Source organism: Bison bison, unplaced genomic scaffold, assembly GCF_000754665.1.
Source record: "Bison bison bison isolate TAMUID 2011002044 unplaced genomic scaffold, Bison_UMD1.0 scf7180017864535, whole genome shotgun sequence".
Lineage (NCBI taxonomy): Eukaryota > Metazoa > Chordata > Mammalia > Artiodactyla > Bovidae > Bison > Bison bison.
Window position 1 is genome coordinate 595,485 of NW_011495084.1, and position 23,038 is coordinate 618,522.

The window sequence follows — 23,038 nt, forward strand, 5'->3', positions numbered from 1 at the left end:
ATTTTGTGTCCTCTCTCAGAAAGTGCAAGTGGTGGTAACTGTTTTGGACTATGACAAGATTGGCAAGAACGATGCCATCGGCAAAGTGTTCGTGGGCTACAACAGCACCGGGGCGGAGCTGCGACACTGGTCAGACATGCTGGCTAACCCCCGGCGCCCCATCGCCCAGTGGCACACCCTGCAGGTAGAGGAGGAGGTTGACGCCATGCTGGCAGTCAAGAAGTAAGGGGAGAAGAAGCCTTTCTGTGTTTGCCCACATAGTGCTCTTTAGCCAGTATCTGTAAATACCTCAGTAATATGGGTCCTTTCGTTTTTCCAGCCATGCATTCCTAACACAATTCAGTGGTACTTCAAATCCTGTTTTAATTTGCACAAATTTAAACGTAGAGAGCCCCAAAGCCCTTCATCATACCACTGCCCTCCAAATCTACTCTTCTTTTAAGCAATATGATGTGTAGATAGAGCATGACGGAAATTCTTTATTGTATCACACCGTTGTACATATCAGTATGCTAAAGATTTATTTCTAGTTTGTGTATTTGTATGTTGTAAGCGTTTCCTAATCTGTGTATATCTAGATGTTTTTAATAAGATGTTCTATTTTAAACTATGTAAATTGACTGAGATATAGGAGAGCTGATAATATATTATACGGTAAATAGAGTATCATCTGCATTCCAGCAATCTCAACTTGTAAGGCACTAGTACAGTGAAGCTGACATCTTAAAGGACAACTTAAACCTGAGCTTCTATTGAATCCTATGAGCACCAAGATACGCTTGCACCACAGATTTGGTGGGTGAATCCAATTTTGTAGAATTTCTTCACAGGCAAACTAGCATGATCTGAGCAGCATCCAGCCTGACCTCCAGGAAGCACAGCCACAAACAGAATAGTATCCGTCTGTGCATATCTACAGAGCTTAAGTCAGAGCTTCACTCTGACATTCGCAGAAGCAACTGACCAGTGGTTGATGATTCCATGTTACTGCACATAGAGTAACGACTTGATGGTATTCCGTGTGTGCGTGTGTTTGTGTGTGTGTGTGTGTACACACCCGCATTTGTCTAGGGATGGGAGGGGTGGGAAGAAGCAGAGGAGAGAAGTCGGCATTTCGAAATGTTGCCTGACTATTCAAGAAGAAAAGTAGCTCTCCGTCTCACCTTCATACACAACGTGCACCCTGTGAATTCCGTTCCAGCTGTCACACCTACAATGATTCCAAAGGTTTGCACATCGACTTCATAACAAAATATTTTATTATACCGGATTAGAAGGAATGCAGAGTATTTTTAACACAGCAATCTGTGCTTAGGACACAAAATTACTTGGTGGTAAACAGACAGTATTGTAATCCCATCAAAAGAGGAAGGAAATAACTAGCCATAGTTTTGAATGCACCTCCATTAAAGCCAAAACAGACAGTTAGCTAGTGATCTTTTTATATGCTCTTTTTACGTAAATAAGTTTTAATTTGTCCTTTAAAATAAAAAAAAAAAGGTGAAACACAACCAAGAACAAGTTCTAGCAAACTGAAGCAACCTCTTATGTATACTAGATGCTTGATTTAGGAGGAGTTTTTACATGTTTTCAATGTTATTATGTAGTAAATGGCACTATTATGAAGCTACTAGTCATTCCATAAGAGTCTTAAAGGACTGCTCTGTGTAACACTGTGACTGCCGTGTGTGCTTAGACACGTAACGTAGTTTCCTCAGTGGATAGCACTCAATCTATTCCTTAGTGATATTGTAACAATACTGCCATTCCCTCCTACTGCACTGCCCAAGGTGTGTGTAGCACAAACAGTTCTCATTACAAAGGACCAACTCAGCACCGAAAAGCTATGCATAGGACAAGAACGATAGAAAGCACGAGGTGGACCACACAGCATTTTGTCAAGCACTGTGCAATATATCATATTTATCCCCACTGCAGCAGACCACCACTTAGCCGAAGGGCAGCCTCTGATCTCCACTGCACCTAGCCTTTGCTCCCACCAACCTCTGTGGTTCCTTCTCACTCCCAGGCCAGAGAAGGAATGCTCTGAAGGGAAAGTCCGTCTTCAAAAATACCAAAACAAAATGGAAGGAAGCTAAGCATTAGCCTCACGTTCAGGCTTTTGGATTTTGCCATGGTTCTTAAAACCTCAAAGAGAATTCAAAAAAGGCTAATGGAAAGCTTCAATCGTAGGGCTGGCTGTTTCCTGAGAGAACTAGAATTCCTGTTTAGTTCTTTCCTTATCAAAGCAGAGGCCAGCCCTTTGGCCTTTCAGCCCAGTTGTAGCAGAGTCCTGGACTGGGATAAACCTGAAGGACGAAGGGAGAATAAGACCTCTCCCTTCTGTGGATGCTCCACACTTTTTTCAGAAAGTAGACAGTAGAAAATGCACAAGTCCTGATGTGAGATTAAACATCTGCTTTAAAAAAAAGATTCAAATGAAACTCCTTCCGATTTAAAAGATAAGCCCCTACTAAAGCGAGGGAGTTGACTTTTTTAAGTTCCTTGAATATCAGAAATTGACATTTGAGTTCACTGTATTCAGCTTTAAGTTGTTCGCACCGAAACACACATTTTGAAACAAGCAGGTTCGAGTTGCCAAGTACACATCATTTCTTGCATTAAAGCACGACTAATGCGTTCTCTTGCAACACTGCCAGACATGGGACACTGTCACCATAGAATCAGCTGGTACTACATCTGTCACAAGTCAGTGACCGAACCTGCTGCAAGACTGAGATTCATCCTCCAGTAAGCCACATGCACCCTTCTGACAGAGCTGTGTAAAGTATTAGAATCTGATGCTCTAGAACGAGCCTAGTTGCCTTCGTGTATATTTACTGCCTGCTTGAGTGCTTCTCTGTGTGGATTTTCCCTGTATCTTGTAGAAATGTTGGGGTGTTTTCTTCTGCCATATGGCTCGTGGCCTGCGAGCCAACTACTTTAGCTGTATTTTACCTTCATTTTTGATGAGGTGGTTTAAATTTTGTTTCATTTCGTGTAGTGAATTCCACAGTAGTTTTCTGACTGTTGTTAAAAATGACTTAACATATTACACAGATATTCAATAAAAATGTTTTATTTCCTGTTGATGTTGCTGCCTTTCAACTCTTTTTCTTACCTGACCCTGGTAGGGAGTCCATGGCCTACTGACTTTGGGGCCAGCTGGAAACAGAGGCAGCTAAACAAAAGCTTGCCATGAATGCCAGCCCCTGCGTCTATGACGACAGAATGGCTGGAGAGGGAAAACTGCCCAGAGAGCATTCGGCCGTTCCTGCCCAGTGTTCCTGGGCAGTGTCATTCTCAACACGTGTTTCTCTGCTCCTATTTATCATCAGTTCACCAGGTACACTTTCTCGCTCCCTGCTTTGCCCAAAATGTGTCCTTCTTTTATACTCTAGAGCCCAAGTCCCATAAGCCTCTCCAGAATGGGATAAAATAAAAAGAAGATATTTTAAAACCCAAAGGAGAGCAGGACACATTAAATTCCCTGCTCATTGCGATTACCAGGTAAAACAAGTAAATCTCTCTTCTTCACTAAATTCAATATTTATCAGGTGCCTGCTGTGTACTGTGTTTCTCCTGGGTGATGCAGAGACAACAAATGATGTCATAAGGTTCACTTGGTCCCAGTCTCAGGCAGACATGCAAATATGCTATCCCAAGGGACTTCCCTGGTTGGCCAACAGTTAAGAATCTGCCTTGCAATGCAGGCGACTCAGGTTGAAGGTACCACATGCCTCAGGGTAACCAAGCCTGCAGGCACAACTAGAGAGCCAGAGCCTCACATCAGGCAACACAGATCCCTCATGTCTCAACCAAGACACAAGGCAGACAAATAAATATGTTTATTTGTCTCAAGACGCTGTGACATGCACGGAGTCCCTGAGAACTCTCACCAGCCCCATCCTAGTGGCCTCCCTGGTGGCCCCCCGCCACTCCCCTTCAGCCTGTAGAATCTGCTAGAAGCACTGTCTGCTGACAGCTCACAGCCGAGTCCCGGTGCCCTCCACCAGGAAGCCTGCCTTACCTGAGGTCACGCACCCTCCCAGGGGCAGCTCACATTCCGTGACCTGGTGACTTAACCAACACAGGTTTCCTTTCTCACAGTTTTGGAGGTAGACGGCTGAGACCAAGGTGCTTCTTCCGAGATCTCTCTCCTTGGCTTGTAGGTGGCATCCTGTCCCTGTGTCTTCAATGGACTTCCTGCTACGTGTGTCTGTGTCCTAACTTCTTATAAGGACATGGGTCATGTTGAATTAGGGTCCACCCTGATGACCTCACTTATACTTAATTACTTCTTCAAGCACCCTCTCTCCAGACACATTCTGAGGTATTGGGGCACTCGGACTCCAATACAGAAATTGGGGGTGGGCACAATTGAGCCCATCACACCACCCCTAAGGCTGGAAACACGAAATGGAGATGTTAACATAGCCCGTAACTGTAGAGGAGGGGCCAGGCCCTGTGGGAATTACTATGGAAACACTACAGGGTCTCAAGTGCTGGGGTTGTGACCCACAAAGAGGCTCTGCATTGGAGCCTAGAGCTGCCAGAAGATCGGGTCCTGTATTGGCTCATTCGTGCTAGAGAAAGCCAAAAGAAGATGGAAATAGGAAGAGGATTCCCTCCGCCCCTCTCCTCCCTGCCACCTCAACCAGGGCCCCCCACCTGCAGAACCCCAACAGAGCCAGCTGGGCCGGGAGTCCGGGAAACAGGCTGCTGGGTCTTCGCGCCCGTCACCTTCGGCACAACCAGCACCTAGAGGTGGGGATGAGGGTGGAGCAAAAGCAAGCAAAGGACCGACACATAGGCGTCTCAGTCCAATGGTCCCCCACCTTTTCAGCACCAGGGACCAGTTTTGTGGAAGACATTTTTCCATGCACCGGGGTGGAGCAGGGGAGGGTGGTTTTGGTTTCACCAGCCACTCACATCCTGCTGTGTGGCCCAGTTCCTAACCAACCATGGACCAGAACCAGTTGGTGGCCCCAGGGGGTGGGGACCCCTGTCTTAGTCCATGTAGGCTGCTATAAACCAGAATACCATTGATGGGTAATTTAAACAACATATATTTATTTCTCACAGTTCTGAAGGCTGGGAAGTCCAGAGTCAAGGCACCAACAGGTTCAGTGTCTGGTGAGAGGTGGTCTTGCTGAATTCTCCCACAGTGGAAGGGACGAGAGAGCTCTCTGGGGTCCATTTTATCAGGGCACAATCCTAATCATAAGGGTTCCACACTAGTAACCTAGTCACCCCAAAGGTCCCCTACCATCTTAATACAATCACTTAAGTGTTAGGATTTCAAGATAAGAATTTCGGGGGGACACAAACATTTGGTCCATAACATTAGGAAACCTTTGAGCAACTGCATAGACTTTCTAAACACTCAAGTTCCTTTCTCCTAAGATTCAGGTGTTCTTGTCTGAGCCACCCCTGATGAAACAGAGGCAAGAAATCACATTCTTCTTCCATTTATGCAAAGTTGACTATTACAGATCTGAAAATTCCAACCCTGTGTGCAGTTACCCCCTCCCTGCAACACTCTATTAATATGCACAGGACTCTTTGATGTTTAGCAACTGATTTAAGCTGCACACAAATCTCTACTGTAAAATAGTCAGATGTTGACTTTGGAATAAGAAGGTTTAAAAAAAAAAAGACAGGAAAATAAAAATGAGAAATAGCCTGATACTAACTGTACAAAGAAAATTTCCAAAGCATACAGAATAATAATTATGCTGGAGGAAGCATCAAGTGGGAGCAGTAATAAAGGCACCGTGCAAACCTGCTGCTGATGACTTGTGTGATCTGAGTTCCGGGGCTGCCGTGAGTTACCTGCATTGCAAAGCCTGCATTTCAGCTATACTAATCTCCTCCCTGCCCCCAACCATATGCATCCCCAAAGTTCCCACACTCATCCTTCTTCTTTGACAGTAAGCATCTTGCCAGCAAAGGCTTTTTCCCTGTGCAAAGTGGACTTGCCCTTGCCAGGACACACACAAAGTTAAAAAGGATTTGGTACTGTAAAAAGGAAGGACTCACTGCCTTCTCCCCTGTCTGCTTTACCTCGGTCACTTCCTGCCTCCCATGGCAGGGGAGTGCAGCAAAGGGCTGACAACCTTTATAGGCAGGATTGTTTGAGTTGCCTCTGCAAGACACCAAATTTAAGCTGCATTAAGGGAAAAAAGAGAGTGAGGGAAAGGGATGCAGGGAAGGGAGAGAGAAGTAGAGACAATAAGAGGCAGAGACAAGAGGAACTGTTGGGTCATCTAACCAGGAAGTTCAAGTTATGATCCCATTGAGGAACAGCTGGATCAAGGGCCACACACAATATCATGGTTCTCTTTCTTCCCACCCCTCCCACTCCCATCCAATTCTGTTCTCACTGGTACTTCATTGTCAAGTTCCAGTGTCTCCACAATGGCCCCTAGCACCTTCAAACCTCTATTCTTCCAGCTTAGCACACTTGTAGAGACCGCCACTTTCACAATTATGCCACTAAAGCTCCCAGACCTGAATCAACATGCCTGGGGAGCGTTCCCTCCCTCAGATGACTACTGTGGCCACGTGACACAGTGTTCACTTTGGCCAGGCATAGGTCATGTCTCCGGAGAAGGCAATGGCACCCCACTCCAGTACTCTTGCCTGGAAAATCCCATGGACGGAGGAGCCTGGAAGGCTGCAGTCCATGGGGTCGCTAAGAGTCGGGCACGACTGAGCAACTTCACTTTCACTTTTCACTTTTATGCATTGGAGAAGAAAATGGCAACCCACTCCAGTATTCTTGCCTGGAGAATCCCAGGGACAGAGGAGCCTAGTGGGCTGCCGTCTATGAGGTTGCACGGAGCCGGACATGACTGAATCGACTTAGCAGCAGCAGCAGCAGGTCATGTCTCAGCCCAAGAGCCACAGAGATGAAGCAGAGATAGTTCCTCAAAGGAAAATCAAAGGGCCCTCACCAAGGAAGAAAAGTGGGTACCGAGCAGACAAAAACAACGGGCATCTATCTACCCTTTGGTCCTGGTTCACCTCTGCCCAAAGAGAAAGGATGCTGAGGACACAAAGTCAGGCCACAGCAGTGGCTTGGTCGTTTTCCCTTTTGACCAAAAGCACTATGAGAAAGGAAATTTCAGAAGTATATGCACTACCTTTCAATGACCTGCAACAGTCATTCACCTTCCTACTTAGTGCTAGGGAAAACAGTCCTCTGCTATATATTTTCGGAGAAGGCAATGGCACCCCACTCCGGTACTCTTGCCTGGAAAATCCCATGGACGGAGGAGCCTGGTAGGCTGCAGTCCATGGGGTCGCTAAGAGTCGGACATGACTGAGTGACTTCACTTTCACTTTTCACTTTCATGCATTGGAGAAGGAAATGGCACCCCACTCCAGTGTTCTTGACTGGAGAATCCCAGGGACGGGGGAGCCTGGTGGGCTGCCGACTATGGAATCACACAGAGTCAGACACGACTGAAGTGACTTAGTAGCAGCAACAGCAGCTATATATTTTAGGCAGCCTCTTTTGGAGAGCAGTGAGATATTAACACAACTTTAGATTCCTCGATTGGTTAATATTGTAGAAACTTAACAGGTTGCTAAGTGAAGTGGAAAGGGAAGGCAGGGTGCACAGACACTTGGGCAATTAGGGGAAGGAGAGAGAGGTCACATTTTGTTCCCCACGCAGTGTCTCTGGGACGCGCAGCAGAGGTTCTCAGGCCTAGTCTGTGCTCTCCCAGCCACCCATAAGCCCCATACGCCTCTGACCATCAGGCAAACAACAGCGCTGTTTAGAGTAACGATGCCTGAAGAGACGCTACTTCCTTTGAATATACTGAAGATTTTTTTTTTTTTAATTCAGGGGAAAATGAACACATTTGGGAATAGTAAAGCACTGCTTCCTCAGCAAATGTGAGATAGTCGGATGATTTATGAATTATAAAAGGAACGGGACAATCGCTCCTTGGCTAATTTCCTGTCACTGTCACAGTTGCCTCATTTTCTGACATATCCCTAAAATCTGTGCTGCTGGCTTCTGAGAGCCGGAACTCAGACTCAGCTGACTCAAATTAGGCAGGCTCGGGACAGTCATTTATAGGTTGGGCGATGCATTAGCTTTGGCTTTGCCTCCGGCCAGGATGATCCCAGCCTGTGTCCCACGGCCAGGAAGAAACCATCTGACCTCTTCTGCCCTCACTCCCAGGAATCATCACCCAAGCCTGCATTCTTCACCCTGAAAAGGTTCTCTTACTTCACCAGTTCTTCAGCAAGACATACATCATCTCTACCTGTTTATTTAATACCTGACCACGGGTGGCTCAGTGGTAAAGAATGCACCCACCAACGCAGGAGACACAGGTTCAATCCCTGGTCTGGGAAGATCCCACGGGAGCCACAACAACTGAGGACTCATCTCGAACCTACTGTGTGCCGCATCCCGGATGCTCCAGAGCCTGGGCTCCACAACAAGAGGACCCCGTGCACACAACTAGAGAATACCCCAAGCAGCAGTGAAGACCCAGCACAGCCAAATAAGCACATAAAGTCACTTTACAATAAATACTTATTCTGAGCTGAGCGATAGTCCTTTGGCTGGGAGTCTCAGGCAGACTGAAGTGGGGTCATGTTAGGGACTGAACTCTGTCTCCTTCAAAATGCATATGTCGAAGCCCGAGCTCACAGTGCTGCAGAAGGGGACTCTGTTTGGAGACAGGGCTTTTAAAGAGGTGATCCCATCACCAGGAGCCATAGGGTGGGCTCTACTCTAATCTGGCTGATGTCCTTCTAAGAAAAGGCGCTTAGGATGCAGAAACGCCAGGGCTGTGCACACACCGAGGGAAGGCCGTGTGCAGGGGCAGCCATCTGCAAGCCAAGGAGAGAGGCCTCAGAGGAGGGCCAGCCCTGCCAGCACCTCCCAGCCAGCCCCAGCACTGTGAGAAAACAAATGTGTCTTGTTTGAGACTCCCGGTCCGAGCTGTTTTGTTATAGCAATCCTGGAAAATGAATGCAGGGCTCATCCACTTGGGCCTTGACAGGACTCAGAATGCTTCAGCCCACGTGAAACCAGGATTCCCAGGACAGCACATCAGACCTCTCTGACCCTGTCTTACCTGAAACAGAATAGACTCTCTCTTTCCAAACTCAGTCCCCACACAGACCCTTCCCCTTGTGTTCCCCTCTTCTTGCCTCCCAGGCGATGTCATATCTCTCCTCCAGCCCCACTTGCACACTCCCAATCCACACCTTTCTTTCCCCAGAGTGACCACTAGCCTATAAGATTCTGGACTCGGGGGACTTCCCTGGTGGTCCAGTGGCTAAGACTCCCTGCTCCCAGTGCAGGGACCCCAGGTTCTATCTCTAGTCTGGGAACTAGATCCCACATGCTGCAACTAAAGATCCCACAAGAAATGAAGACCCAGTACAGCCAAATAAATAAATAATTAGAAAAAAAAAACTCTGGATTCTGGACACAGGGACAGGAGGGGGGTTAGAAACATGTTGTGTCTCCTTTGTCTCAGATGCAAAGTCAAGTGTCCTCCAGAGAAACACAGAACTAACACAGTATGTGTGTGTACATATGCGTGTGTATATACATATACACACGCATATGTACATATATAGGGAAAGAGGGGGCTTCCCTGGTAGCTCAGATGGTAGAGAACCCTCCTGCAATCCAGAAGACACGGGTTCAATCCCTGGGTTGGGATGATCCCCTAGAGGAGGGCATGGCAACCCACGCCGGTATTCTTGCCTGGAGAAACTCATGGACAGAGGAGCCTGGTGGGCTACAGTCCATGGGTGGCAAAGAGCAACTGAGTCACTAAGCAGGCACACACGCATAGAGAGAGACCAAGGGAGGGAGAGATTTTAAGGAATTCACTCACACATTTGTGGAGATTCATGGAACAGCTATAGTTCTTGCTCAGAGAAGATCAAATTTTTAAGGTCTTCAACTGATTGGGTGAGGCCCACTCACATTATGGAGAGTAATCTGCTTTACTTAAAGTCCACTGATTTAAATGTTAGCTTGTTCCTAAAATATCTTCACAGAAATATCCAGAATAACATTTAATCAAATATCTGGGCATTGTGAGCCAGCCAAGTTGGCACAGAAAGTTAACGTCATATGTGTCTTCCTTGTACTCAGTTGTTTAGCCTTCTCCTTGCTTCACAGGTTAGAGGCCCCACGTACAAACGATAGACGTGAGCCACATGTGGCTGCTGAGCGTTTGAAATGGGGCTAGTCCAAGCTGAGATGTGCTACACATGTAAAAATACATGTCAGATATCAAAGACTAGGTATGCTATGCTATGCTATGCTATGCTATGCTAAGTCACTTCAGTCGTGTCTGACTCTGTGTGACCCCATAGATGGTAGTCTACCAGGCTCCCCCGTCCCTGGGATTCTCCAGGCAAGAACACTGCAGTAGGTTGCCATTTCCTTCTCCAATGCATGAAAGGGAGAGATGAAAGTGAAGTCGCTCAGTCGTGTCCGACTCTTAGCGACCCCATGGACTGCAGCCCACCAGGCTCCTGCATCCATGGGATTTTCCAGGCAAGAGTACTGGAGTGGGGTGCCATTGCCTTCTCCAAAGACTAGGTATAATTTTTTTTTTAATGTGAAATAGCTTGATAATAATTTTTTACATTGATTTCACCTGGAAATGATCATGGGGTATATGTTGAATACATTTGCTTCCTGTAGCCACCATACAAATTATTACAAACTTGTTGGCTCAAAAAGGCACAAATTTATTCTTACTTTTCTGTAGTTCAAAAGTCTGAACTGGGTCTAATTAGGCTAAAGTGGTTGCCCACAGTCCTTGTCTGGTGGCCTCCCTGTTTCATGCAGCAGACCTTTCCTCCTTCTCTCTAACCATAGACAAAGTTCTCCATTTTGAAGGACTCGTGTGATTAAATTGGGCCCACCTGGATAATTCAACACTCTCTCCTCATCTCCATGTCCTTAACCTCGGGTACATGCATGCCCAGTCACTTCCGTTGTGTCCAACCCTGTGTGAACCTACAGACTGTAGCCCACCAGGCTTCTTTGTCCATGGAATTCTCCAGACAAGAATACTAGAGTGGGTTGCCATACCCTCCCGCAGGGTATCTTCCCAACCCAGGGATTGAACCGGGGTCTCCTGCACCTCCTGCATTGCCTGCAGACGCTCTACCACTAGCACCACCTGGGAAGCTCATCCTTAACATTGATCATGGCTAAATCCCTTTGCCATGTAAGAAACATATCACATTTCAGAGCTCGTGGACATCCTTGGGGGGTCATCATTCTGCCTATCACACTGTTCAATATAAATATTTTTAAAAATTATAATTCATTTTAATAGTAAACATTAATTTCACTTTTTAAACTTTTCTCCACTCCTAAAATATTTTAAGTTACCTATGTGGTCCCCTTTTGCAGCTCACATTATATTTTTATTGGACAACATGATATTAGAAATTGAGAAATACAGAGATCAAGAGACTTATTAAAAGTTACAAATCAAGTCAATAACAGTGCTAAGAACTTTGAAAGGGGCTCAGGCTTGGGGCTCATACTTCTCTTTGCATTCTCATCGTGCCCAGTGACTTTAATGTTGTTTACGTGACGATGACTCCAAACTTTTTGTCTCCAGCCCAGACCTCATCTTTGAATGCTGGTCTCATCTATCCAACTACCTACTCAGTGTTTCATTTGGATGCCTAATAGCATCTCAAATGTAACATGACTATTTGAACCCTTTTTCTTCCCCAGTACCAAACCCACTCTCCATCCTACCTTGCTGCTGGTATAGTTTTCCCCCATCTCAGTAAGACGCCAGACCTCAAAGGTAACGACGACTACGCTTGTTGTTTCCTGACCCACATGAAATATATCAGCCAGTTCTGTCAGTCCTACCTGTGAATCACCGGTGTCTGCCCCTTCTCAGCACCCTCCCATCTGGTCCAAGTCACCTTTGTCTTGCATGTGGTTAACTCAGCCCTGTAACTTGCCCCTATAATTTTATCCTTCTCCCTTTCAGTTTATTTTTCATAGAGCAGCCAAACTATCATGTTAAAACCCACAGGTCATGCCACTCTTCATCTTAAAAGTCTCCAATGATTTTCCACCTCACTCAAAAGCAAAACTGAATTCCTTACCAGGTTTTACACGACCCGGCATGGTCCAGCACAGGTACTGCTTCGACCTTGTCACTCAGCCTCTCCCGTTGGCTCACACCACTCATTTGTACTTGCCTCTCTGCTGCTACTCAGACAAGCCAAACATGCTCCCACCTCCGGGCCTTTGCACCTGCTGTGCTTGCCATTCCCTCCAGAGCCCATAACTCTTTCCTTCATTTTAAGACCTTAATCAAACACCAACTTCCACCATCCTCATTCCTTTACCCTCTATGCCCCTACCTGCTTTATTTTTCTCCGTGAAACAACACTGCTTGGCATACTAAATATTTTCTTGTTTATCTGTTTATTGGTTGTTTATTTTTTAATATTTATTTATGTATTTGGCTGCAACAGGTCTCAGTTGCAGCCCATGGGAACTTCAATCTCTGTGGTAGCATGAAGGATCTTTTTTTTTTTTTTTTTTTTTTTAAGTTTCAGCATGCAAGATCTTTAGTTGTGACGTTCAAACTCTTAGTTGTGGCACGCGGCTCTAGTTCCCTGACCAGGGATTGAACCTAGGCCCCCTGCCTTCGGAGCGCAGAGTCCTAGACACTGGGCCACCAGGGAAGCCCCTATTCGCTGCTGCTTCTCAAAGAAATGTGTCCTTAGGCACCGAGCCTTTCACCTGCTTTGCTCGGTCCTAGAATGGTGCCTTGCACGTGGTGTGTGTGTGCTCAGTCGTTCCATCGTGTCCAGTCTGTGCGATCCTATGGACTATATCCTGATCACAGAGACTCAATAAATATTGATCAATAAATACATAAGCTAATTGACTCAGAATTAGTAATGTTAGGCCAAATAATTAAGGATGAGCTAGATAATAGTGCTTCAATATTTTTTTCAGAACTGTATTATTTAGTTCTAGTAGATCTCTAGAGGCATCTTTTGAGACTTATCAACCACTTTAGCCAGTTTTCAGATGAGAATTTCATTCCTCAAAGAGCTAGTGGTTTCAAATCCTAGTTGCTCTTTTGCCATTCAAAATCAGTTTTTCTTACTTAGATAATTGTTTAAATCTAGTCTTTAGAGATGACAGGGGAAATAGATAATTGCTGCTACAATAAATGGAAAAGCAGCAAAATTACTGATATTTTCAGTTCATTTAACCCCTAATCAACTGTCAAGCAAAACATCCTTCCCAACTGACAGCTGCAGTTAGCAAACTAAGGGGCCTGCTTGTCTCAGACTCCTGTCATATCAAGAGACTCAGAAAGCAGACTAATTGCCTATCACTTAAGCAGAATGGGAAAAGGGACATTATATTTTATTACTGTACAACTTCATTTCTCTATTTGCTAATGTGTTTAGAGATGGTGATGTCAACTTTTGAATTGCATTTTTTTCAATCCATACAGAAAACAGCTGTTCAAAACTTTGAAGTAAATGTTCCCTTTGCTTTACTCTTCTGAAAATAACATCGCACTAGGACATTATTATCTGTATGCAACACTGGCATGTTTTAAAGAAACTTTCAAACTACCAACAACTTCATCTTCTTTCCATAAAGCCTTGAGGTAATGGCTACATTTTCTCCCCAATTATTACTAGTCTCATAACCCTTAAAGACATCAAAAGCAGGAGTTGCTCTGCTAAATCAATTACAAGAAAATTGGACCCAAGAAGAGTATTCTAAGGTTGAAAAGAAATATCATAATTCATCATTTGAGGACAGTAGAAACTCTTGCCCTACCGGACAGTGAAAAGTTAGATGGTCACTATACTCAGTTCAGTTCAGTTCAGTCGCTCAGTCGTGTCCGACTCTGCGACCCCATGAATTGCAGCATGCCAAGCCTCCCTGTCCATCACCAACTCCCGGAGTTTACCCAAACTCTTGTCCATCGAGTCGGTGATGCCATCCAGCCATCTCATCCTCTGTAGTCCCCTTTTCCTCTTGCCCCCAATCCCTCCTGTCATCAGGGTCTTTTCCAATGAGTCAACTCTTCACATGAGGTGGCCAAAGTACTGGAGTTTCAGCTTCAGCATCAGTCGCTCCAATGAACACCCAGGACTGATCTCCTTTAGGATGGACTGGTTGGATCTCCTTGCAGTCCAAGGAACTCCCAAGAGTCTTCTCCAACACCACAGTTTAAAAGCATCAATTCTTCGGCGCTCAGCCTTCTTCACAGTCCAACTCTCACATCCATACATGACCACTGGAAAAACCATAGCCTTGACTAGACGGACCTTTGTTGGCAAAGTTATATCTCTGCTTTTTAATATGCTATCTAGGTTGGTCATAACTTTCCTTCCAAGGACTCACCATACTACACAGATACAAAAATGGGATGAAATAAAAAGTCCACAAGAGACCAAAATACATCTAAGAATTCAGAATATGAAAAAGTAGCTATTTCAATAGACTTTTTTTTTTAATTTAATTTTATTTTTAAACTTTACAATATTGTATTAGCTTTGCCAAACTTTTTTTTAAAGTAGAAGGTCTTATAACTGTTTCATCAGTTGGAAAAGAAAAGATTTAATTCTACATCAGGTAGGAATGTTCTGGATTCAAGTAATAAAAACAACAACGGAAACTACTGGAGATTTAAAACGTGTTGAGACTTAACACGAAGCCCAAAGGGAGGCAGTCCAAGGATTGGTTTAGTACCTTAGCATTGTTTTGAGCACCCAGACTCTTTTCATCTTTCCTCTTCACAATCCTCAGTGGGTTGGCTTTCTGTCCTTGGGTTGGTTGTCTCATCATCCAAAATAGCTGTCATAACTGAAGACATCAATGGCTCATAAACTGAAGCAAGAGGTAGAGGTAGGTCAGGCCAGTGAGAGAGAACTCCCCCTTAGTGTCTTTCTCCTTTTATCAGAAAGTTAAGCCGTCTTTCCAGAAAAACCCTAGAAGAAATCCTCCTGTTTCATTGACTAGGTGGGATCCAGACCATTCCTTGTTGAAAAGGATGAAGGCTTACTTAATGAAAAGTATCTGACTTTTTCATTCTCTGTGGTTGAGAGGTAGAAAACAGAAAAGATAAGAAACCACATCCTTAGTCATTCATATCAGACATATGCTTTTGGCCATAATTATGACTATACAGCAGAAGTGACAAATAGATTAGATCGGATAGACAGAGTGCCTGAAGAGCTATGGACAGAGGTTTGTGACATTGTACAAGAGGTGGTGATCAAAACCATCCCCAAGGAAAAGAAATGCAAAAAGGCAAAATGGCTGTCTGAGGAGGCCTTACAAATAGCTGAGAAAAGAAGAGAAGCAAAAGGGAAAGGAGAAAAGGAAAGATATATCCATCTGAATGTAGAGTTTCAAAGAATAGCAAAGAGATATAAGAAAGCCTTCCTAAGTGAACAATGAAAAGAAATAGAGGAAAATAACAGAATAGGAAAGACTAGAGAGCTCTTCAAGAAAGTTAGAGATACCAAGGGAACATTTCATGCAAATAAAGGACAGAAACAGTATGGACTTAACAGAAGCAGAAGATATTAAGAAGAGGTGGCAAGAATACACAGAACTATACAAAAAAAAAGATTTTCATGATCCAGATAACCATGATGGTGTGATCACTCACCTAGAACCAGACATTTTGGAGTGTGAAGTCAAGTGGGCCTTAGCATCACTATGAACAAAGCTAGTGGAATTGATGGAATTCTAGTTGAGCTATTTCAAATCCTACAAGATGATGCTGTGATATGTCAATATGTCAGCAAATTTGGAAAACTCAGCAGTGGCCACAGGCTGGAAAAGATCAGTTTTCATTCCAATCCCAAAAAAGGTCAATGCCAGAGAATGTTCAAACTACTACACAGTTGCACTCATCTCACATGCTAGCAAAGTAATGCTCAAAATTCTCCAAGCCAAGCAGCAACAGTACATGAACCAAGAACTTTTTAAATTCTTAAAAGAGATGGGAACACTAGATCACCTTACCTGCCTCTTGAGAAATCATATGCAGGTCAAGAAGCAACAGCTAGAATCAGACATGGAACAATGGACTGGTTCCAAACTGGGAAAGGAGTACGTCAAGGCCATATATTGTCACCTTGCTTATTTGACTTATACGCAGAGTACATCATGTGAAATGCTGGGCTGGATGTAGCAAAAACTGGAATCAAGATTGCCGGAAGAAATATCAATAACCTCAGATATGCAAATGACACCCCCCTTATGGCAGAAAAACAAAGAGGAACTGAAGAGTCTCTTGAAGAAGGAGAAAGAGGAGAGTGAAAAAGTTGTCTTAAAACTCAACATTCAAAAAATGAAGATCATGGCATCTGGACCCATCACTTTGTGGCAAATAGATGGGGAAATAATGGAAACAGTGACAGACTTTATTTTCTTGGGCTCCAAAATCACTGCAGATGGTGACTGCAGCCATGAAATTAATAAACGCTTGCTCCTTGGAAGAAAAAGCTATGACAAACCTAGATAGCATATTAAAGAGCAGAGACGTTAACTTTGCAGACAAAGTTATGTACAGTCAAACCTATGGTTTTTCCAGTAGTCATGTATGGATGTGAGAGTTGGACCATAAAGAAGGCTGGAAGCTGTGGTGTTGGAGAACACTTTTGAAAGTCCCTTGGACTGCAAGGAGAACTGTGGTGTTGGAGAAAACTCTTGAGAGTCCCTTGGACTGCAAGGAGATCAAACCACTCAAGTCCAAAGAAAATCAATCGTGAATATTCATTGGAAGGACTGATGCTGAAGCTGAAACTCCAATACTTTGGCCACTGATGAGAAGAGCCAACTCAGTAGAAAAGACCGTGATACTGGGAAAGATTGAAGGTAGGAGGAGAAGGGGATGACAGAGGATGAGATGAGATGGTTGGATGACATCACTCACACAATGGACATGAGTTTGTGCTACAGTCCACGGGATCGGGAAGAGTCAGACACAACTTAGCAACTGAACAACAACAGCAATAAATGAAAGTAAATGCTACTGGACTAACCCTCTCCCAGTGAACAATTATAAAACTAGAGAAAATATTTGAAGTGACTATTTTTATATATTGAAAAACAGGATACACAGGACTGAGCTTGTGGATAAAAGAAAACAAAGGAGATGAATCACACAACCATCTCAGGTTTCTTCCTGGAGAAACTTTGATACTAAAAGAAGGGTAATACATGTTAGCTGCTCAGTTCTGTCTGACTCTTTGCAACCCCATGGACTGTAGCCCACAGGGCTCTTCTGACCATGGAATTCTCCAGGCAAGAATACTGGAGTGGGTTGCCATTCCCTTCTCCAGGGGATCTTCCTGACCCAGGGAATGAACCTGGCTCTCCTGCATTGCAGGCAGATTCTTTACCATCTGAGCCACAAGGAAAGACGTGGGGACCACACGAATTATGGGGGTCTTGCTGAACTGAGGAAACAGAGATCAAAGCTCATAGCTACTGAGGCAGCTGAAATTTGTAGGGCAGAGTACTAGAAAAAAAAAAAAAAAAGCAAAGGAGCTCCAAAATTCTGCATAGGTGTCCCTTGAGTTTTTGGCCAAATACTAAACTATGTGTGTGCAAGATGAGACTCCATGAGGCCAGGCCAAAAAGAATACTCAGGGAAGGAACAGCCACTGGGATGCTGTGAGCTGAACACCACCAAAGCCCACATGAGCCTAGCACGTATTTTGAGCTCCAGCCAGTCAGAGTAAAGAGACCATGTTGAACAACTTGGGCATTTGGTAGAAACTCCCAGAAAGGCTGTGCTCAAGAACAGCTAAAGCAGCCATGAAGACAACTGTGTGGATGTGTGCTTAGTCACTCAGTCGTGTCTTTAGACCTAGAGTCTTCTCCAACAGCTCTTGAGTCATGTGCCATTAAAAAGTACCATGTGCCATTAAAAACTAATAATAATGTCAAACAAGAAGATAGAAATTGACATGACTGGTTGTTTAAGGAAAAGATTCTGTGTGTGTGTGTGGTATATGTGAAGGAGGGAGAGTTCCAATGAATTTGCTATGGCTCAAAACATCTTTAAAATTCCTTCTGGTAAAACTATTCATAAAAAATACCCTAAAGATAGGTTTAACTAAAGTTTTTGGATACAATAAAGATAAAAATTTCTCTTGGTTAGTCACAAGATAAAATTCTACTCAGCATTTCTCAAATTGAGAAACACTAGTCTTAAAAATAAACCAAAAGAAGAGTTCTGGGGCCAAAAAGTTTAGGAATTATTTCATCCTATTCTCCACCCTGGAGATTTACAAGCAGATTTCAATTACGTTATTGGCTCTTGCTGCTTAATTATGGAGTCCCAAACTAATTTGACTCAGACGCCTTTTTAAAAAAATGTTTATCAACATTAGAACAAAATTATTGAGGTATAATTGACACGAAACAAGAAAATTTTACTTTAAAGTAACACATGATTTTCGTGAGTAATTTTTTAGGACACTTGAACATATATATTTTAGATATACTTCTTTTAAAATCAGTTACTAAAATCAGTCACTGTAACAAACATTGCAAGTTATATTTTCATATACATTTTTCCCTTCTGCCCTTACAAATCCCTTTTGTCCAATGTGGCAAAGTTTTCAGTCACAAGCACACATGGAATCTACATCCCTTTGTGATATTGTGGCCAAGTTTTAGCAAATGAAATCTAAGCAGGAGTAACTAGGTATGGCTTCTAGGCAAGCTATTTCAAACATGGAAATTCTGCCAGTGTGCCCACATAGCCTCTTGCTTCTGTCTCTGTTCCCTGCCTGGAACACAGTCATGACACTGAGGGGCAGCCAGCACCTTGTACCATGACACTGAAAGGCACAGTCTAAGAAGAGGGAAGCAGCAAGAGGGAAGAAGCCTGGTCTGCTGCAGGCATTACGGGGCTGCCCTGGGCTCCAGAACTTCTTTCTGTTTCAGAAAAACAAACTTCTTTCTCATTTAAGCAATTGTCTGTCACATTTCCTTTTAATTAATTGAGTCACATTTACAAACACATTTCCCATCATTTTTATCTTGCAAAGAGTTGTCTGTATTTTAGACTTATTATTCCTATACTTTATTGTATATCACCCCAAACCCTTCTTGGCAATAGGTATATTGTATATTAATCAATAAAAATATATGTATTTAAAAGCATAATAAACACCCAAGAATCCACCCCTAGTTCTTTTGAATCTGAACAGATATTTGCACTGGATCTTTCACTTAGATCTCTGTGACTAATGTTTTGAAGACCCTTATGAGCTTGTCCTAATTTCTTTTGCCCCCCACCCCACTAAGATTGCCCCCTCCTGAATCTGGTATTTATCATTCTCTTGTGCTTTTAAACTTCTGTTGTTTACATGTTACTTACATGTAACTAACATGTTACCCATGTAACATGCTATTAACATGTTTGCATGGTTTCATTTTGCATGTTTTCAAAAAAGTTACACAAACTGTGCACCATAAAAATCATCCTGCACCTTCAAAAAAAATATATATATATATATATATATCTATTTATAACCATCACAAGCTCTACACTGCAAATTTCTGTAGGTCAGCAATTAGAAATAAATATACAATTGGTCTGTAAAAGTTTTTCTAAACCTGAATATTGATCAAAGAATCCAAAACCATTAGTTTTAACTCTGTAGCAATTGCCTTCTATAAATTCTATTTGTAAATATAGTTCTATTCATAATTTAAATAATGAAAATAGATTTTGTAGTGTTTTATTTCATATTTTGTAAAAAACAATAACTATCCTTAAGTATTATTATCTTCTGTTGGGATGCCATGATCTAGATACATATCTTTAATTCTACTTTGTTCTTTTGGAATGGAGAAAATGGGACTTCATCTCAGTTCCCAGCACAACTGGCCTTGAAGATGCTGTGGAATGGGTAGGTCTAAAATACGTGGGGAAATGTAGGGGATATAAATTGCTGAGTATTATCATCATCTTGATGGCACTGTAATCTTTTCTCTCTTCTTTAGACAGTCAGCGGTTGGGAAAGGAGATATGATTGAACTCTGTTAGTCTCTGTAAGAATGGAAGGGCAATAACCCAAGCCACTCTAGAGGTTCTATTGAAGACAGGCTGCTTTGCCATTATGACAAATTGCCCTGCAATTTTCAAAGGTAACTACAGAGACTTGAAAATTTTTACCAGAGGAAATTTGATGAGACAGAATCTAGGCTCTTTTAAGAAGTTTCACCTGATTGAAAAAAGGCCAAGAAAAGCAAGCCCACTTATGGAAACTTTCATGCATATTAGTTCTTCATAATTACAAGCGGAATTCCATGGAGTGCTGAAGGATTATTGTCACATAAGGACTTTCTAAATAAACGGCCATAAAAAGAGGCGTATCAAAGAGGAGTGATAGTTAATGTGTGGCAAGAGTTATCAGAGATAAATACAAAGAAGGTGCCTCTCAGATTTGCATGCAAAAAGAATCTCCATTAAGTAATTCAGTTCAGTTCAGTTCAGTTCAGTAGCTCAGTCGTGTCTGACTCTTTGTGACCCCATGAATCTCAACACGTGAGGCCTCCCTGTCCATCACCAACTCCCGGAGTTCACTCAGACTCACGTCCATTGAGTCAGTGCTGCCATCCAGCCATCTCATCCTCTGTTGTCCCCTTCTCCTCCTGCCCCCAATCCCTCCCAGCATCAGAGTCTTTTCCAATGAGTCAACTCTTTGCATGAGGTGGCCAAAGCACTGGAGTTTCAGCCTTAGCATAATTCCTTCCAAAGAAATCCCAGGGCTGATCTCCTTCAGAATGGACTGGTTGGATCTCCTTGCAGTCCAAGGGACTCTCAAGAGTCTTCTCCAACACCACAGTTCAAAAGCATCAATTCTTTGGTGCTCAGCTTTCTTCACAGTACAACTCTCACATCCATACAGGACCACTGGAAAAACCATAGCCTTGACTAGACGGACCTTTATTGGCAAAGTTATATCTCTGCTTTTCAATATGCTATAACTTTTCTTCCAAGGAGTAAGCGTCTTTTAATTTCATGGCTGCAGTCACCATCTGCAGTGATGGCAAAAAATAAAGTCTGACACTGTTTCCACTGTTTGCCCATCTATTTCCCATGAAGTGATGGGACCAGATGCCATGATCATTTTCTGAATGATGAGCTTTAAACCAACTTTTCCACTCTCCACTTTCACTTTCATCAAGAGGCTTTTGAGTTCCTCTTCACTTTCTGCCATAAGGGTGGTGTCATCTGCATATATGAGGTTCTTGATATTCCTCCCAGAAATCTTGATTCCAGCTTGTGCTTCTTCCAGCCCAGCGTTTCTCATGATGTACTTTGCATAGAAGTTAAATAAGCAGGGTGACAATATACAGCCTTGACGTACTCCTTTTCCTATTTGGAACCAGTCTGTTGTTCCATGTCCAGTTCTAACTGTCACTTCCTGACCTGCATACAGATTTCTCAAGAGGCAGATCAGGTGGTTTGGTATTCCCATCTCTTTCAGAATTTTCCAGTTTATTGTGATCCACACAGTCAAAGGCTTTGGCATAGTCAATAAAGCAGAAATAGATATTTTTCTGGAACTCTCTTGCTTTTTCTATGATCCAGCGGATGTTGGCAATTTGATCTCTGGTTCCTCTGCCTTTTCTAAAACCAGCTTGAACATCTGGAAGTTCACAGTTTACGTATTGCTGAAGCCTGGATGGGAGAATTTTTAGCATTACTTTACTAGTGTGTGAGATGAGTGCAATTGTGCGGTAGTTTGAGCATTCTTGGGCATTGCCTTTCTTTGGGATTGGAATAAAAACTGCCCTTTTCCAGTCCTGTGGCCACTGCTGAGTTTTCCAAATTTGCTGGCATGTTGAGTGCAGCACTTTCACAGCATCATCTTTCAGGATTTGGAATAGCTCAACTGGAATTCCATCACCTCCACTAGCTTTGTTCATAGTGATGCTTTCTAAAGCCCACTTGACTTCACATTCCAGGATGTCTGGCTCTAGGTCAGTGATCATACCATCGTGATTTTCTTGGTTGTGAAGATCTTTTTTGTATAGTTCTTCTGTGTATTCTTCCCACCTCTTCTTAGTATCTTCTGCTTCTGTTAGGTCCATACCATTTCTGTCCTTTATCGAGCCCATCTTTGCATGAAATATTCCCTTGGTATCTCTAATTTTCTTGAAGAGAGCTCTAGTCTTTCCCATTCTGTTATTTTCCTCTATTTCTTTGCATTGATCGCTAAGGAAGGCTTTCTTATCTCTTCTTGCTATTCTTTGGAACTCTGCATTCAGATGCTTATATCTTTCCTTTTCTCCTTTGCTTTTCGCTTCTCTTCTTTTCACAGCTATTTGTAAGGCCTCCTCAGACAGCCATTTTGCATTTCTTTTCATGGGGATGGTCTTGATCCCTGTCTCCTGTACAATGTCACGAACCTCATTCCATAGTTCATCAGGCACTCTATCTATCAGATCTAGGCCCTTAAATCTACGTCTCACTTCCACTGTATAATCATAAGGGATTTGATTTAGGTCATACCTGAATGGTTTAGTGGTTTTCTCTACTTTCTTCAATTAAGTCTGAATTTTCAATAAGGAGTTCATGATCTGAGCCACAGTCAGCTTTGGTCTTGTTTTTGTTGACTGTATAGAGCTTCTCCATCTTTGGCTGCAAAGAATATAATCAATCTGATTTCGGTGTTGACCATCTGGTGATGTCCATGTGTAGAGTATTCTCTTGTGTTGTTGGAAGAGGGTGTTTGCTATGACCAGTGCATTTTCTTGGCAAAACTCTATTAGCCTTTGCCCTGCTTCATTCCGTATTCCAAGGCCAAATTTGCCTGTTAGTACAGGTGTTTCTTGACTTCCTACTTTTGCATTCCAGTCCCCTATAATGAAAAGGACATCTTTTTTGGGTGTTAGTTCTAAAAGGTCTTGTATGTCTTCATAGAACCGTTCAACTTCAGCTTCTTCAGCATTACTGGTTGGGGCATAGACTTGAAT

General features: G+C 43.2%; 1 protein-coding gene across 1 annotated transcript in view; it reads left to right on the forward strand.

Annotated features, from left to right (window-relative positions):
* Window positions 1-3,093, forward strand: part of SYT1 (synaptotagmin I) — a 229,162-nt gene extending 226,069 nt beyond the window's left edge. Inside the window, exon 8 of the mRNA XM_010832008.1 lies at window positions 20-3,093. Within this exon, the coding sequence (XP_010830310.1) occupies window positions 20-226 (207 nt within the window). The 3' untranslated portion in view covers window positions 227-3,093. The remainder of the gene's footprint in view (window positions 1-19) is intronic.
* The last annotated feature ends 19,945 nt before the right edge of the window (window positions 3,094-23,038 follow it).